The sequence below is a fragment of the Stylophora pistillata genome, chromosome 9, assembly GCF_964205215.1.
Source record: "Stylophora pistillata chromosome 9, jaStyPist1.2, whole genome shotgun sequence".
In the NCBI taxonomy this organism is placed as follows: Eukaryota; Metazoa; Cnidaria; class Anthozoa; order Scleractinia; family Pocilloporidae; genus Stylophora; species Stylophora pistillata.
Genome location: NC_142527.1, coordinates 5,101,576 through 5,117,700, shown reverse-complemented (window position 1 = coordinate 5,117,700; position 16,125 = coordinate 5,101,576). Strand labels below are relative to the sequence as shown.

The following is a 16,125-nucleotide window of genomic DNA, read 5'->3' as shown; positions in this document are numbered from 1 at the left end:
GAGGCCTGGACACTACACCTCCTCCCTTTTCTTTAGTGAGGCTTGAAGTCTCTGTAAATTGTTTCCCACGTGGATGTTCTGGCTCGTACTGATCTCCGGGGTTCCAATGGCGCGAATCTCTTTCCCCTTTCCTTTATTTACTTTGATCGTCTTTGTAATATTATGTGGGACATTGCTAACAATCATGCCCCTGAAAATATTAAGCGAGCATTTACTAGGATTTCTGAGGAGCACTCATATTCTACCAGATCTTCTGTCAATGATAATTTTTATACCGAACACTCAAGGCTTGAAAAAATGCGTAGTTCTTTGCTAAGAACTGGTCCCTGTAAAAGGAAATATAGTCTTGCAAGAGACGCACAAGGGACCGACAATCGCGCCATCGGAACCCCGGAGATCAGTACGAGCCAGGACATCCACGTGGGAAACAATTTACAGAGACTTCAAGCCTCACTAAAGAAAAGGGGGGAGGTGTAGTGTCCAGGCCTCCAAGTCTGCGCCCAAGGCCCCAGGAGACGCAGAAGTTTATTATGCGCTGTAAGTGAGAATGGGGTGAGATATTTTTTTGGCTAACGAACAAACTAGGCGAACGGTAAGCGAACTGTAAGCGAACTGTAAGCGAACTGTATAAGCGAACTCCAGAACATTACACAACCAGGGTAGCAACACTTCTGCCAGTTATCGGCAACGATGCTATCGATGTTTTCAGCACTCTAACCTGGGATGAAGACGACGATGACAAGAAAATCGATAGGGTACTGTCGAAATTTGAGTAATCATGACTGTGAACCAAAGAAAAATGTCAGCTACGAAAGGTACAAATTCTTCTAAAGGGCCCAAGAAAGCGGCGAAAGTATCGACCAGTATGTAACAATACTAAAAAAGCTCTGTGAAACATGTGAATTTGGAACATTGAAAAATTCTCTCATCAAGGATCGAATTGTACTTGGTGTAAACAACACGAAAACAAGAGAAAGATTTCTCCGGGTGACAGACCTTACACTCGAGAAAGCAGTAGATGTAGTGCGATCTGCAGAGGCCACGGAAATTCAAATGAAAGGACTAGACTGTGACTCATCAGTGCATGGAATTGGAAAAGAGAAAAAAAAATTTGCAGACAAAAAGACACCCTCAGCTAATGATGAAAAAAGACCTCCAAGCAAGAAGTTCAATTGCTAGAAGTGTGGAACTAAACATGGTCTAAGAGAGTGTCCTGCATATGGCAAAACATGCAACTATTTTCAGAAACGAAATCACTTCCAGAGTATATGCAGATCACGGAAAAAAGTCCATTGACTGGACGTAGATCAACAAGAAGAAGAACAAAATCTTAATTCAACCCCATTTGTAGGAGCTGTCACTACAGACGTTCAGATCTACAATGAGGAATGCTATGTGAAGCTGCCAGTAAAAGGGCATATCACAAAACTCAAGATAGACACTGGCTCTCAAGTTAACATCATGCCGTTTAAAGACCTAAAGAAGATAGTTGGTAGCAACCCACAGATAAATGCCTGCACACACAATCTAGTAAGTTACTCCGAAGACTAGCTAACTGTACTTGGAACTGCTAAACTACCAGTGAAATCTAAAACAGATGTCGAACAGGAGCCGACGTTCCACATAGTAGAAACAAATCAACCAGGACTATTGGGGTTCACATCATCTAGAGATCTGGGTCTAATCAAAGTGATTATGGCAATCAAGAGAGACGAAGACCAAACCAAACCAGACAGAGGAAAAGAAGTTAAGAAGCTGTCCGAAGAACTGAAAGAAGAAATGCTGCAAGAGTACAAGCAAGTATTCACAGGTTTGAGACGTTCGGAAAAACCTTACCACATTGAAATAGACCCTACTGTGACACCTGTTGTAACCCCACCTAGAACTATCCCAGCAGCTCTTCGCGACCGAGTGAAGAAAGAATTGGATGACATGTAAAAGCGAGGGGTTGTTCGTAAGGTAGAAGAATCCACAGACTGGGTCAACTCCATGGCCATTGTTGAAAAGCCCAATGGTAGTCTGCGAATCTGTTTAGATCCAAAGCACCTCAATAAAGCAATAAAACGGGAACATTTTCAGCTACCCACCATAGAGGACATCACTACACGTATGGCAAATGCAAAACTGATGGTTCACCAAACTAGATGCTAACCGAGGATACTGGCAGATACCTCTTGACGAAGAAAGTCAACTTCTAACACCTTCAACACACCGTTTGGGCGGTACTGTTATCAAGTCACTCCATTTGGAATCACATCTGCCCAAGAAGTTTTCCAAAAGCGGATGAGTCAACACTTCAGCGACTTGGAAGGAGTTGAAACCGATATCGATGACATAATAGTGCATGCAGAAACAGAAGAAAGACATGACCATCATCTACAAGCGGTCCTGGAACGATGCGAGAAGATTAACCTAACCCTAAACAAAGAAAAGTGCATTTTCAAAGTCAAAGAAGTCACCTACATTGGTCACAAACTCACACAAGAAGGAGTCAAACCAGATGATGAAAAGGTGCGTGCCATAAACGACATGCCTGCACCAACTGATCAGAAAGGAGTAGAAAGACTCCTTGGAACTATCAACTATCTGGGCAAGTTAATTCCCAATCTGGCAACCGTCACTGAGCCTATCAGAATTCTGCTAAGGAAGGACATCGAATTTCAGTGGTCATATGAACAAGACAAAGCACTACAAGAAATCAAAAGTATCCTAACCAAAGATGGAGGGCCAGTCTTGAGATTTTTTGATGTTCAAAAGCCTGTTACCATCAGCTGTGATGCCTCCCCAACCGGTCTAGGAGGGGTGCTGCTACAAGGTGGACGTCCTGTTGCATATGCTTCAAGATCCCTCACGGATGCCGAATCAAGATATACTCAAATAGAAAAAGAACTCTTAGCTATTCAGTTTAGCCTAGAACGTTTCAGCCAATACACCTATGGCAAGAAAGTCACCATTGAATCAGATCACAAGCCACTTGAGGCCATTGTTAAAAAGGCATTGGCATCAGCACCACCAAGACTGCAAAGAATCCTATTAAGAATGCATGCAGAAGTTTGACTATACATTGGAAAACAAACGAGGAAAAGAGTTAGTACTTCCTGACATGCTCTCCAGAACACCACTTCCCGAGACCACTTCTGGCGGCATGAAAGAAGAAATTGCACTATATGTCCACTACTAACTTCTAACTTACCAGTCTCGAAGCCAGAACTAGAAGAAATTAAAGAAGCCACAGCAAATGATCCATCTATGAAAGAGCTGAAGGAAATGTTAAAATTTTGATGGCCAGAAACGAAGTCTCCCACGCCAGCAACTATTCAAGTCTACTGGCATGTAAGAGATGAGCTCTCTGAAATCGATGGTATTATTCTCAAAAATGACAGAACATTGGTGCCATCCTCTATGAGAAAAGAAATGCTCCAACGAATATATCAAGGCCACATGGGGATCGAAAAATCCAAACGACGAGCAAGAGATGTACTATACTGGCCAGGATTTCCGTTCGGGGAAGTTGTAATGATCAGCGGTATCACACGTTATGGACATGCAAATGTAGAGAACAGACGAGCATCGTTTTGTAAAGAGGTTGGATTTTTAAATTATAAAAAATGTTATCAAAATCCATCGTGTTTTCGTATAAAGAATATTACACTCGATAGCACTCTTTTTTCCGCGAGCTGCGCAAGTGAACAGAAAATTATTGCTGTGTGATAATACCAAGCGTGACTCTGATTGCGTTAGCTACACCTTTTCAACAGTCCCTCGCGCAGAAATGTGAGCCTGGCAAGACAACAACGTAAATGACTCACGAGACACTCACATGAATTCATGAAGAAAAGGGATCAACTTTTCAGGGACGTCAGGAAACCAGGGATCTTTTAGTCTTGGTTTTACATCAAAATGGCTCTACGCCAGAATCTTGTCTTATTGTTCCTCGTGATATGTTCTGGCTGTGTCATCGCCATTGCTAGTTCGACAAGTAAACCAAACATCGTGTTCATCCTTACAGATGATCAAGATGTAGTGCTCGGAGGCCTTGTAAGTAGCGGTCAGTCCGTGATCACGGCCTATTCCAGCGCTTCAGTTTTGTTTCGATAAGATCAAGGGCGATCGATCTGTTTCGATGAAAAGCGAAAACATTAGTCCACTAGCTAATTCCGTGATTTGGGCGATAAAACCTGATCAATAACACTTCTCTGAAAATTATTATTCCAATCATTTCTTTTAAAATTTACCAATTTCTTACAGGAATTAGTGAGCTGTAAGCTAGTTTCAAAATTTAATCTATTTTCGCAGTGATAAAATTTACCCTTGAAATTCTCATGTGATAATTATGGTCACGTTTGGGCTGTCGTTCTTCAAAGACCTCATCAGTAATTCTCTTCACTGTCTGTCGTACGTTCTCATGATGTGAGTTCAGAGAAAATGATATTGAATCAAATGATAAATTCCAAGTTGAGTTTTCTTTTTTTCTCAGCTCTCTGCTTGATACATTAATTGTATTGGTATTTTAAGGAGAAATTTGAATTTTATTTTTGTCTATCACTTAGACTCCTTTAAAGAAAACTGAAACACTGATTGCTCAGCATGGGATGAAATTTGACAACATGGTACGTCACCTTTGCGTTTTTATGTAGAAAAACCAGTTAACTAGCTGCAAGTTTGTTTTCTGTGATGATGTATCTGTGATTTCCACCTGCCAACAAGTCCTTTGTGGATCAGTTGGTAGGGACAAAATTTATTATTTGGCAAGTGCTTGTGGCAAAAGTTTAACATCTTTTTCTTTTCCCCACAGTTTGTGACGAGTCCTCTTTGTTGTCCGAGCCGATCAAGTATCCTAACTGGAAAGTATATACACAATCATCGTGCAAGAAACAACTCCATATCGGGAGGATGTTCAAGTCCCGGGTGGCAACGAGGGCCAGAGAAGCACTCAGTCAGCACCTATGTAAAAAATCTTGGTTATCGGACATTCTTTGGTGGGAAGTACCTGAATCAATATGGGATGCCGCAAGTTGGAGGCCCTGAACATGTTCCCCCAGGTTGGGATGAATGGGTTGGACTTGTAGGTAACTCCAGGTACTACAACTATACATTGTCAGTGAATGGGAAACCAGAGAAACATGGAGATACTTATGCCTCTGACTACCTCACTGATATTTTGGTGAGCTCAATACAAATAGCATTAAAATACATGAAGCCACTGACTAGGTAAATTATTTGTTGAAGTTTGCTACCATATCAACCATTTGTTTGAATATGAAGATACCTAACCTGTCAAATGATTAGATTATGTAACTTGTGCAATTCTATGTGACATGTATTAGGCCCGTCTTGGAATACACAAGTCCTGTATTCCACCGTTCTCTACCAAACTACATCAGCGAAGATTTGGAACAGATCCAAAGAAGGGCACTCAGAATCATCTATCCTGACCTGTCATATAGTGTAGCACTAGAAACAGCTGGCCTACCAAAACTTCACGAGAGGAGAGAAAAGATTTCAACCAATCTGTTTGACGAGATAGTCCGTAACCCCACCCATAGACTCCGCAGCCTCCTCCCCCAAAGGAAGAGTTGTAGATACACACTGAGGCTCAAAAGTGATTTCACTCTCCCCATATGCAAAACCGAGCGCTTGAAGAACAGTTTTATTTTTAGCCATATTTATAAGATGTAGATAATTTTCCTTCTTTCTTAATGACGAAGTTGTAATATTTTATACTTCTTTCTTTACCATCTGCATTTGTAAATATTCCGTAATTCAGCCTATGGCTGCAAGGTGTTTATAATAGAGTATCTATCTATCTAAAGTAATTCATTGTAAGCCTAGCCTAGACAGCAATATATACTGATTGCTTGACACCTAAAAGTGACTGGCATCTAATTAATCCTTGCAGTCATCCCACTGGATCCCTCAGATCAATGTTATGAAAACCAACAGAAGAAGCCTTGATTGTTAAACAAATTCTCCTCATTAGCACCTCAGGAAATACAGAGATCAGTGTTGAGAAAATGCATACTGATATTTCATTTTTTTTTTAAATTTCTGTTTTTACTTCTCAGAAAGAACATGCTGTCAGTTTTATAAAAGAACAGTCAGAAGCATCCCCCCCTTTCTTTATGATGGTTGCCACCCCTGCGTGCCACGCCCCTTTCACTCCTGCGCCTCAGTACAAGGATAACTTTAACACAAGTAAGGCGCCTAGGACAGCAAGCTTTAACATGGCAGGTGGACCTGTAAGTAAAGTCATGAAAATTTTTTTTGTCAGTATTTTCTTTGACATGGCTGCTTTCAAGATGTGCCCAGTTCCTGTAAAAACTACCAGAGAATATGTTTCTTTTAACTTGAGATGTTGTACAAACCCATGAACTAGAATTACTTGTACAGGTAATTTGTCTTTTCAGAATCAGTGCAGGTAATCTCAGGTGGGCAACACAAGTTCACCTTCAGTTGCTACTTGTAAACCAATGATGGAACAGTCACACAGGATATGCTTTATAATGCCTGCTTGAAGATCCTCACAGCCTAATTTATAACAATTGTCAAGTTATTGCATTAGGACACAAAGTGTGGGATACTGTGGATTTGAATAGTGTAAGGATTTTAATATTCCTTCTTCTTTTTGTCATTTTAAGAGCAAGCACTGGCTCATCAGAAACACTCCTCATCCCATGAAGGACTCCTCCATCAATGCTTCAGATTCTATCTTCAGAAACAGGTTTGGAAAAATTTGATAACAACCCCCAATATAAAAATTTCCTGGTACTGGACATCTTTTAGAAGCTCACAAGATTTTATTTATTTATTTAATGATTTGTACCAAGTACTGGAGCAGAAACAATAGAACATGGGTCCCCTACGAGGTTTAAGCTCCAACAAACCCACCCATCCCACCCCAGGGGAGGACATCCATCATACAGTAATCTCGTGTGTGGGAAATTAACGTCTCCTACCCCAACCCTGCAGGAGACAGGACCTCCGTTTATTCGTCCCTATCCGGGAAGACTAGAATATCTAACCATTTCTTGATGTTATAGAAAGGTAGCATATTCTTCTCTATTATTTTAAGACCTTGAGTGTTGGTCCGGCCGGGGCTCGAACCCTCGACCCCCCGCACATCAGTTCAGCGCTCTATCCATTGAGCTAATCGGGAGGCGGTTTAAGATGTGTGAATTTGAAGCTGGCCTTAAGGTTAAAGAAAGCTCAGAATAAATGAAATGAAATTTGCTGCTTTTTTTTTCAACTAATCCATTCTAGAATTTTGTTTTAAGATGGCGTACCTTGTTATCTGTGGATGACCTCGTTGATCAAGTTGTTCAGGCATTGGACAAAGGGAAACACTTGAAGAATACCTACATCATATTTTCCTCAGATAATGGATTTCATCTTGGTGGGTATGGTGATAAAAAAAAAAAACAAAAACAATTCAAAGGGTAATTACCTACAAGTGACAATTAATTGTGTTAATAACATAAATCACGTAAAGCGCGCCCTTTGATTGGTCAATTCAGTGACTACTATTTTCCCATGGGTGTACGCAAGAAAATGTTTGCGAGAAATTGTTTTTTATGTTATAAAAGCAAATAGTAAACAACACAGCGTACACTATTGAATAATGGATGCACTTGGTTTGCTAAGCAATCAAGAAGCTAGAGTCGCGCTCGGCTATCGCTGTTATCTTACCGCAATCACACTTGCGAAGCATGGTTAGTTAAACCAGGTTTACCTGAATGAAATTCAGCTATAGAAAACTGAAAAAATTAAGTTAATAAAGATTGCAAGTGGTCGCAAACTTTAATTTTCATTCTGCTAAATTTGAAGTCGCCACAAACGTCCATTGTAAGAACCTTTAAATAAAACCGTGATCAACAAAGCAGCTTTAAAACATGTTTTAGCTTAGAGTTGAGTTGGGTGTACGTAAATGATATCCTGGAAGGATCTGTTGTCTAGGAGTTGATGTCACTTTTGATGACCGTACATCATCCGCTATTTTTAGGTCAGTTTTCTCTTCCACAAGACAAGCGGCAGCTGTACGAATTTGACGTTCGTGTTCCCTTTATGATCCGTGGTCCTGAGGTGATGGCAAACAAAACTTCACAGGTGAAAATGTCTTTCCTAGAATATCGTGCGGTGACGAATGTCAACTCCCCCTAAAGAAGCGATACCGACGATAGAACACTTCGTTAAAAACGTAAAGGCGGTTCTAAGCGGAAACTCTGTTGATGCGTATAGTGTCAGCTTGCCCTCTTATGTATATATGTTTCATATGTTTGTTGTTGCCCTCTTATGTTTCACGTAAAATAGGGTGAACCTTGCTGCTTCAACTTCGGGAAAGCTCACGTCGTGGTGGATTTGAAGGCGCCCTTGTATGATTTACAAGTAATAGTTTTTGTACCCTTTTTCCGGTACATGTAACTAACTTCTACTCTGTGGATAAAAAGTGAAGAAAATCTTACGTACACGGCAAATACGAAACAACCGGCAAACGTGAAAACATGGCGGGAAAATCACTTTGTAGGCAGGCATGGCCCTAAAATGCAATAAAATATTTTTTGTTTTCTCTTTGGCAATTACATTATTGATATAGGTACTATGCAGATGATTGTGTAGCCCTCTGGACTTATAAAAACTTAACGTTAACCAATTTTGTTTTGAATTTTGCAGAGTCCTATACTCAATATAGACATAGCACCAACTATTGTTGAGTTAGCTGGTGGGAAAGCACCAGAGTCTATGGATGGACGATCTATTCTTCCTCTCTTGGTGCGTTGTTGGTGCTGAAGGGTAGTCTAACGAAAATTTACCTGCAGTAGCGTTTGCCAAAAGAAATAAGTTTCAACAAGCTTAAATATACCCGTTACGGGGTCGGTCGTGCTGAAAACCAGAAATACGGTTTTTCGGAAGCGCGCTTTCCATTCAACCAAAAATTCCGGGAGTAAATCAAATGGAAAATACTTTCTCTGGAAAGAACAACTCAATTTTTTGAAAATGCCTCCTCAGGTTATCCTCTGTTTCTACAGCATGGCACAGTCTAATCCACTTAGCCTTTACGACATGGGATATTGTCCTTATTTTGTTATGTAATCCCACCTTTTCCTCCAAACGCGTTCTCCGTCTTAGGCGGAGAGCGTACAATATTTTTAGGCAAGGGTAAACTGTTGGGCATGGTGAAACTCTTGTTGAAAGCTTCAGCTTGTAACAGACTTTCAAGTCGTTTAAAATAATGTCTCTATAGCTCTTGCTGTGTCGTTCCAATGGTAGTTCAGTTTAAGTTACAAATAGCCAGGTTAAAACTCTGTTTGTCTATTTGCAGAAAAGATAGGTATTTAATCAGTCTTTTTGCTTCAATTTTAGAAGGCAGGTGGTGAGAACAGTCACAAGGAGGTAATTATTTATAAATTGGAAAATATGATCACTGTATCACACACCTAGACCGCATTTTTCGCAAATCAGAATAGGGTAAAAAAAAATGTTTTACTACCATCTAAAGTCTCTTTCGCTAATTTCACGTTTTTTTCTTCTTTAAATACATCGGTGTTTCGCTAACAAAGTATTACGCTGTAAAACCCTCCCATTCACCCCTTTGTTGATTAATTTTTCCTTTTCGCCCTTATGGATCAGCTTCTATTTGTAAAACGTATTACACGGCTTTGTTTCTATTCAGGAAAATGTAGATTGGCGCACGGACTTTCTCGTTCAACACTTTGGTGAAGGGGATCTTAAGATTGGGGGATGCCCGGAGCTTTCTCCTGGTGTCTCGGTATGTGACTCGACTGCATTTAAATGGTCGTAGGATTTTCATTTGGCTGAATCTTCCCATAAGGCTCTGTAACATGCTAATGATCCCACCTCATTGGCAGTTATGGTTTTTATGATCTCGCTCCCGTGATTACTATGTGTAGATACCAATAATAAAGCCGGTCTATGCAGGTAATTGCTCTTAATATTTTCAACAGAATTTGAAGTATAAAATATTTTGGTTTTATCAACTGAGTTGATGAAGTAAGTTTGTCACCGTGAAGAGTTTCATTCGTCAGAGCGATTGACGAAGGGCTAACGCTTGATACGTCAGTTTCTTTTGAAACTTACCCTCTTTCTTGAATTATAAAACTTTAACATTAAGCACAACAACACTTTTGTTTTATAACTGTACTACTACTGACATAAACTTAGAGAATATCAATGCAACTTTAGGTTTAATTTGGATATATCAACAAAGCTGAAAGGGTAAATTGGCCACCGTAACGATTACAAAAGCTGACGTTCGAAACGTCAGCTTTTGTAATCGTTACAGTGGCCAATTTACCACTTCAACTTTGTTGATATATCCAAATTATTTCGTTACTCCCACCGACGCAGCCCCAAACAGTTTCTTTCGAAACTATAAGCCTTTATTCATTTGGGTTTAATTACTTGTTTCCTACATTCTACAAATGTAAAGAAAGAATCGTTTTTCTATGTACCCCCCTTGAACCTTTAAATCCCGGAAGTGATTAACATGTAACTTCTCCCTCTGATATCCATACATTATCAAACACATAGGTAATGAGAATATTCAAACTTATCAGTTAGAGGTTGTTATCTTGACCTAACACCAAATTCTCATCACTGATTTACAAGGAAATGTGTAGCAGTCAGATGGGAGAATTAATAATTAGATCTTGAGATTTAAATTAAGGGTTAAACTTTCCATTTTTGTAGTGTTGTTGGCCCAATTGTGTGTGCGAAGACGCCTGGAACAACACTTATTCTTGTGTCCGTTCTCTGAGCTCGTCGGAAGACATGATGTATTGCGAGTTTAGAGATAAAGAGGTAACTTAACAGAGAACAAATAAACGTGTACTGCGCTAGGTATGTCTAAAGGAAGCTGGGAGCGATACGAGTTTGATAGTCAGGATATTTGAATTTCTAGTAATGGGCTTAGCCGTGGAGCAATTACAAAATCTGAAAACCTGTTACTCGGTTCACGCGCGTTTTCGACTTCCTGCGCTTTCCACTGATTGTTTGTTTTCCCGCGCTTTGTTCTGCGGCGTGTTTTCGCGAGATTTTCTTCCTGTTGAATGCTATTCCCGCGCTTTAAATTTTTTCTTTTTGTCGTATTTTTTTCTGGTGATTTTAAAACGTTCTCTTGTTTTTCCCGCTTTGGAAAGTTGCTTGTCAATTGCACTGTTTAAAATTCGCTGGTTTCAGACCTCGTTGTTCACTTTTAGAAACCCTTTCGTATAGAATATAGTAAATTCCGTGTTATGACTGGCTAACGTGCTCGTAGTTTATCAGTTCTTGGAGAGCGCGTCGAAAAACCAAGGCTTTGCGCCAATGAATCCTCGATCAAAAATACTATTAAATTTGGAATGTATTACTTTTTCTAATAGCAATCGGTATTTCGCCTAAGTATTCTTTTCAGGTCTTTTTTCTTTCTCTGTCATTTGATTCTCTCTCCAAATTTTCTTAATTTGCCTTTTTTCGTTTATTCCGATGCAGGCCTTTGTGGAGCTGTACGATATCAAGAAAGATCCTGATCAGCTGAAGAACATCGTCAAAGAAGTTAATCCGAAATTTCTGGCCAAAAAGCACTCTCGCCTTGTGGATCTAGTGACATGCTCAGGGGACTCTTGCAGGGAGTCCTCCTGTGAGACCGAGGATACGGTGCTTTGAATTGTGACCAATCAGACGAGATCTCTCAATGTCACTCGAAAGAAACTAGTACAGTACTAATGTAAACGATATGTTTCGTTCTTAGCGGGGTCAGGGGGTAGGGGTAGGGGTAAATTGTCCCCACATCATGACTGAGAGCTAATATTTTTCCGTACAGCCCGACCTAACTCATGAAGTAAGCTCGGTATCATATGAATGCCCCTCCTCCCCTTCTTTTTTTTCCTTTCTCCTTTTAGCTCACGCCTCGCGGGGCCTTACGGAGTTTTTCGGCCCCGCTCACTTCATCGCTTACAGCCCTCATGCGGGGATTTTTTCCCAATGTTTACGACAAAGCGCGCCCGAGGCCTAATGGCTCATGTGACAAAGTACGGTAAAAGAGATTTGGTAATGATAATGTGAAGTTCTAACAACAGTGTCCAATAAAAGTTGTAAATGACAGCGCTAAATACACCTTCGCATCGCTTATATAAAAAGCAAACAATTTCTTCGACCCTTCAGTGATGCGGTTGTTCTAGAAATTTAATCGTGTTCAGAAGCTTTCGCTTGCTGTTTCTTTCTGTTGTTGTTTTACCTCCGTTGTTTTGCTAAATCTGCTTGATACGGAAAGCGGTAGGGTGATCTGGGACGATTTCTGATTCTTTACTTCATAAGACTATAAAACATTTTCCTCCAAGTCACTAGCAGGTATGTTCGTGTCTTAAACAAAATAAAGGAATTGAATTTTGAGGTTTTATCTCCTTCAAGTCAACCAATGTGGCCGACGTAACGTCGCGTGACAGACTCTTCGATGTTATGTAACGCTCACCCCGAAGAAGCTTCTTTGAGGAGTGTTGCATGACATCCACCCAAAGAACGGGTGCAAAAGAGCTTATAACCTAGGTGGCTTTTAAACTTTGACTTCTAAGAGTGACAAGCGTGTAATTTGTACTTACAACACTATCCCTGAATCAAACGTTAAGGTTATAAGAAATAAAGGAAATAATCACCATTGAAAGAAGCAATGATTGTTAAACAAATTCTCCTTGATAGTAACGTTAGAAATGTATTTGGGAACAGAATGGAGAATTTGTTCACTGATTTGTGGATGTAAATGGTTAAAACTTCCTTTTATTGGGAAAAATTTCTGGAATTATTTTGGTAGCAAAAGGAAATGGTAGAATTTCTTAGTAATCGTAACCGTAAGTACAATTAGATTGTTTTGACAGATTGTCAAAGGGAAATGGATTTTCAGAGGTTTTCATTAAGATTGATTGGACAACAAAATGGTGTGCTAATAAAAGGAATTAAAATGGAATACTTGTCGTAGCCTTCTTTAAATCCCAAGATTTCAAAAAATTCCGAATCAGCAGGGAGAATTTTCAGGGGGGCGTGTGCGGTTGTTGGGTGGGATGACAGGTATAATCGAGCACTCCGTACGTCGTGACGGCAGATAGTTTCTGATTGGTTCCAACCGAATCGAATGTGTTATTCACCCTAGTTAAAGAAAATTGTTCCAAAGGTTCGTCTACGCATCGAAATTCAATTATGCTGAGCACATTCAAGCATCTCTTTGTTTTGTTTTGTTTTGTTTGTTAGCCCAATTGGTAAAGCGCTGCACTAGTCGCAGAGGTCAGTGGTTCGAATCCCGTACAGGCTTGAATTTTTTCAGGTCTGATTTTCACTAAATAGTGCTCTTTACTGCGAATAATAAATAGTGCCCTTTACTTCGAGGATCGTGCACAAATACGTTCTGCTAATTATAACTACAAAACCGTCACACCAGCAAAATTTTAATTGCTAAAAAAGTTCAGTTTCTCAAGTTTATTTGAAAGCTAATGATCAATGCTTTATTCTGAAAAGAAATTGTTTATATTTACTTATTTATTACTTTTTATTGTTATTTACTAGACAAGCGTTTTGGATTGAAAACAGTTAACAAGCAAATGTGCAAACTTGGGCTTTTCCTCGACTCTGGCCTCCTCAATCAATTTTTTCTCTTTGCTTAACTGACAGACAGCCTTTCATGACAGGGAAGTGCTTCAGTCTAATTAGTACCACAGACAGCTAAGATTTGTTCCTTTGTCCATTTCAATAGTCCGATCCAACTTTTAAATTTTATTGATCATGAAGTTTCGACTTCCGCAATTCCGTCGAAAAAGGGTCGCAACGAAGAAGAAACATTGAAATTTTACTTAAAGGATCATTAAACCCCGTATCTCAATTTACCTTTTTGTTTTGTAGTTTTCAATTGAGAATTCAGCGCACAGAATGTTTAAAATTTAAGCATTTCTACTTCCGGCAGGCAGTCGAGGCTCATTACCATTGACTTCATAAATTTGATCTTGCCTCATCAGCCGGGCATAGTGGCGCACGTCTGTAATCCAGCTGCTTTGGAGGCTGGGGTCGCTGAATGGCTTGAGGGTGGGATTCCTGGGGAGAGTCAATCTATGTAGATCGGGTGTCCGCGCTAAGTTTGGCGTCAATATGGTGAACACAGAGGAATCTGAGTTCTCCAGGTTGGTTAAAGAGGAGTGAACCGGCCCAGGGTGGAAACACAGCAGGCAAAAACTCTCGCGTCAAACAGTAGTGGGATAGCGCCTGTGAATAGGCGGTTGTTCACAGCCCGTCCAAGATATTCGAACTCGGCTCTGTCTTTTTTTTTTCTTTTACTTTTTCTGTTTTTTTTTTTTTTTTTTTTTAAAAAAAACTCGTCCGTTTCTTTGTTATGTAGTTCAATATTTTTCGCAGCTGACTTATCCTTGCTAATCAAAACTCTAATTCTCACATAGAAATAAAGCTGTTACAGCTAAAAAATTTTTTTTTCTCGAAGTTTATCAAACTGTACATCTGTGGGAGAATTGTTCTGTTAATCTAGCCAGCTAACGCAACTACGTAATTTTATCTGCTCTCCCAAGTGTTTTTACGCTAAGGGGCGCAACGAGGAAGATACTTTGAAATTTTACTTAAATGCTCATTAAACCCCGTATCTCAATTTACCTTTTTGTTTGGTAGTTTTCAATTGAGAATTCAGCGAACAAAATGTTTACAAAATGTTTAAAACGTAAGCACTTCTGCTTCCGGCGGACAGTCGAGGCTCACCACCATTGACTTCATAAATTTGATCACATCTTGTCAGCCGGGCGTAGTGGCGCACGTCTTTAATCTAGCTGCTTGGAGGCTGGGGCCGCTGAATGGCTTGAGGGCGGGATTCCTGGGGGTAGTCGTTCTATGTAGATCGGGTGTCCGCGCTAAGTTTGGCGTCAATATGGTGAACACGGAGGAATCTGAGTTCTCCAAGTTGGTTAAAGAGGAGCGAACCGGCCCAGGGTGGAAACATAGCAGGCAAAAGCTCCCACGTCAAACAGTAGGGGGATAGCACCTGTGAATAGGCGGTTGTTCACAGCCCGTCCAAGATAGTTGAACTCGGCCCTGTCTTTTTTTTTCTTTTTCTTTTTTCTTTTTTTTTTAACTTCTCCGTTTCTTTCAGATGTCAGATTTTAAAAATCAGCTCTTTACTTGTGCTGGACTTTCCAGTCACAAAACTGAGGAATTTTCCAGTGGCGAACAACCGAATTCTCCGTAGAATACGACATTGTTCCTTTTGGTATTAGAGCAAAGCTGTAACATTAATTATGGGCTATGAGCGTTCTCTTTTTATATTTTCAGATCATGTTATTCCAGCAGAACATTACTCGCTGTAGCGTTGGACAAAGGACATTCTGGAAAAGATCTTGGTTTTGCTTACTATACCAGTCGAGAGACTCGAAGCAGTTGGCAGGCGATGCGGTGCGATGCACATTATTAAACTGTTGCCTTGAAATCGGCGATATTTTGATTATTTCTCATATTATCATTGAAAAAAAATACAGCCACTAGTAATAGAAAAAAGCCATATTATGTTTTTTAAAGAGTCCGCCATTTTGTAGTTACGTTTACCGGAGGTGTGATGTCGATTTTGACTTCCGGTTATCAGATCTTGGCTTTCCACCAGTCAGTAGTTAAATTTTCACGTTTATCGTTCAGCCGGGCGTAGTGGCGCACGTCTGTAATCCAGCTGCTTTGGAGGCTGGGGTCGCTGAATGGCTTGAGGGCGGGATTCCTGGGGATAGTCGTGCTATGTAGATCGGGTGTCCGCGCTAAGTTTGGCGTCAATATGGTGAACACAGAGGAATCTGAGTTCTCCAGGTTGGTTAAAGAGGAGCGAACCGGCCCAGGGTGGAAACACAGCAGGCAAAAACTCTCGCGTCAAACAGTAGTGGGATAGCACCTGTGAATAGGCGGTTGTTCGCAGCCCGTCTAAGATAGTCGAACTCGGCCCTGTTTTCGTTTTCTTTCACTTTTTTTTTTTAACTTGTCCGTTTCTTTGTCATTTAGTTCAATATTTTTCTCAGCTGACTTATCCTTGCTAATCAAAACTCTAATTCTCGCATAGAAATAAAAGTGTCACAGCTAAAAAAAATTTTTTTTTCTCGAAGTTTATCACTGACT

General features: G+C 40.2%; 1 protein-coding gene and 3 non-coding genes across 5 annotated transcripts; all 4 read left to right on the top strand.

Annotated features, from left to right (window-relative positions):
• Positions 1-3,738: 3,738 nt before the first annotated feature.
• On the top strand, positions 3,739-12,952 carry LOC111338464 (N-acetylglucosamine-6-sulfatase). 2 transcript variants are annotated; one of them, XM_022944975.2, is made up of 12 exons: positions 3,739-4,038; positions 4,551-4,610; positions 4,796-5,164; positions 6,066-6,239; positions 6,639-6,721; positions 7,275-7,393; positions 8,000-8,103; positions 8,668-8,766; positions 9,361-9,387; positions 9,668-9,763; positions 10,705-10,815; positions 11,485-12,952. In XM_022944975.2, exons 1-12 carry the CDS (start codon positions 3,901-3,903, stop codon positions 11,656-11,658), a joined length of 1,554 nt encoding a protein of 517 aa, XP_022800710.2. In that variant the 5' UTR covers positions 3,739-3,900; the 3' UTR covers positions 11,659-12,952. The 2 variants fall into 2 exon arrangements, with proteins under 2 accessions (XP_022800710.2, XP_022800709.2); XM_022944974.2 differs by having other exon boundaries at positions 3,742-4,038; positions 9,358-9,387.
• Positions 12,953-13,990: 1,038 nt separating this feature from the next.
• Positions 13,991-14,289, top strand: LOC148722899 (signal recognition particle RNA). The gene has a single exon (XR_015992093.1).
• Positions 14,290-14,772: 483 nt separating this feature from the next.
• LOC148722898 (signal recognition particle RNA) lies at positions 14,773-15,070 on the top strand. The gene has a single exon (XR_015992092.1).
• Positions 15,071-15,659: 589 nt separating this feature from the next.
• LOC148722897 (signal recognition particle RNA) lies at positions 15,660-15,958 on the top strand. The gene has a single exon (XR_015992091.1).
• Positions 15,959-16,125: the final 167 nt, after the last annotated feature.

Excerpts from the sequence above, each read along its gene's own strand:
- LOC111338464 (XM_022944974.2), top strand. The coding sequence starts at position 3,901 with ATGGCTCTACGCCAGAATCTTGTCTTATTGTTCCTCGTGATATGTTCT. Across the intron at positions 6,240-6,638 it reads TTAACATGGCAGGTGGACCT|AGCAAGCACTGGCTCATCAG; the intron begins GTAAGTAAAGTC and ends TGTCATTTTAAG. Across the intron at positions 9,388-9,667 it reads GTGAGAACAGTCACAAGGAG|GAAAATGTAGATTGGCGCAC; the intron begins GTAATTATTTAT and ends GTTTCTATTCAG.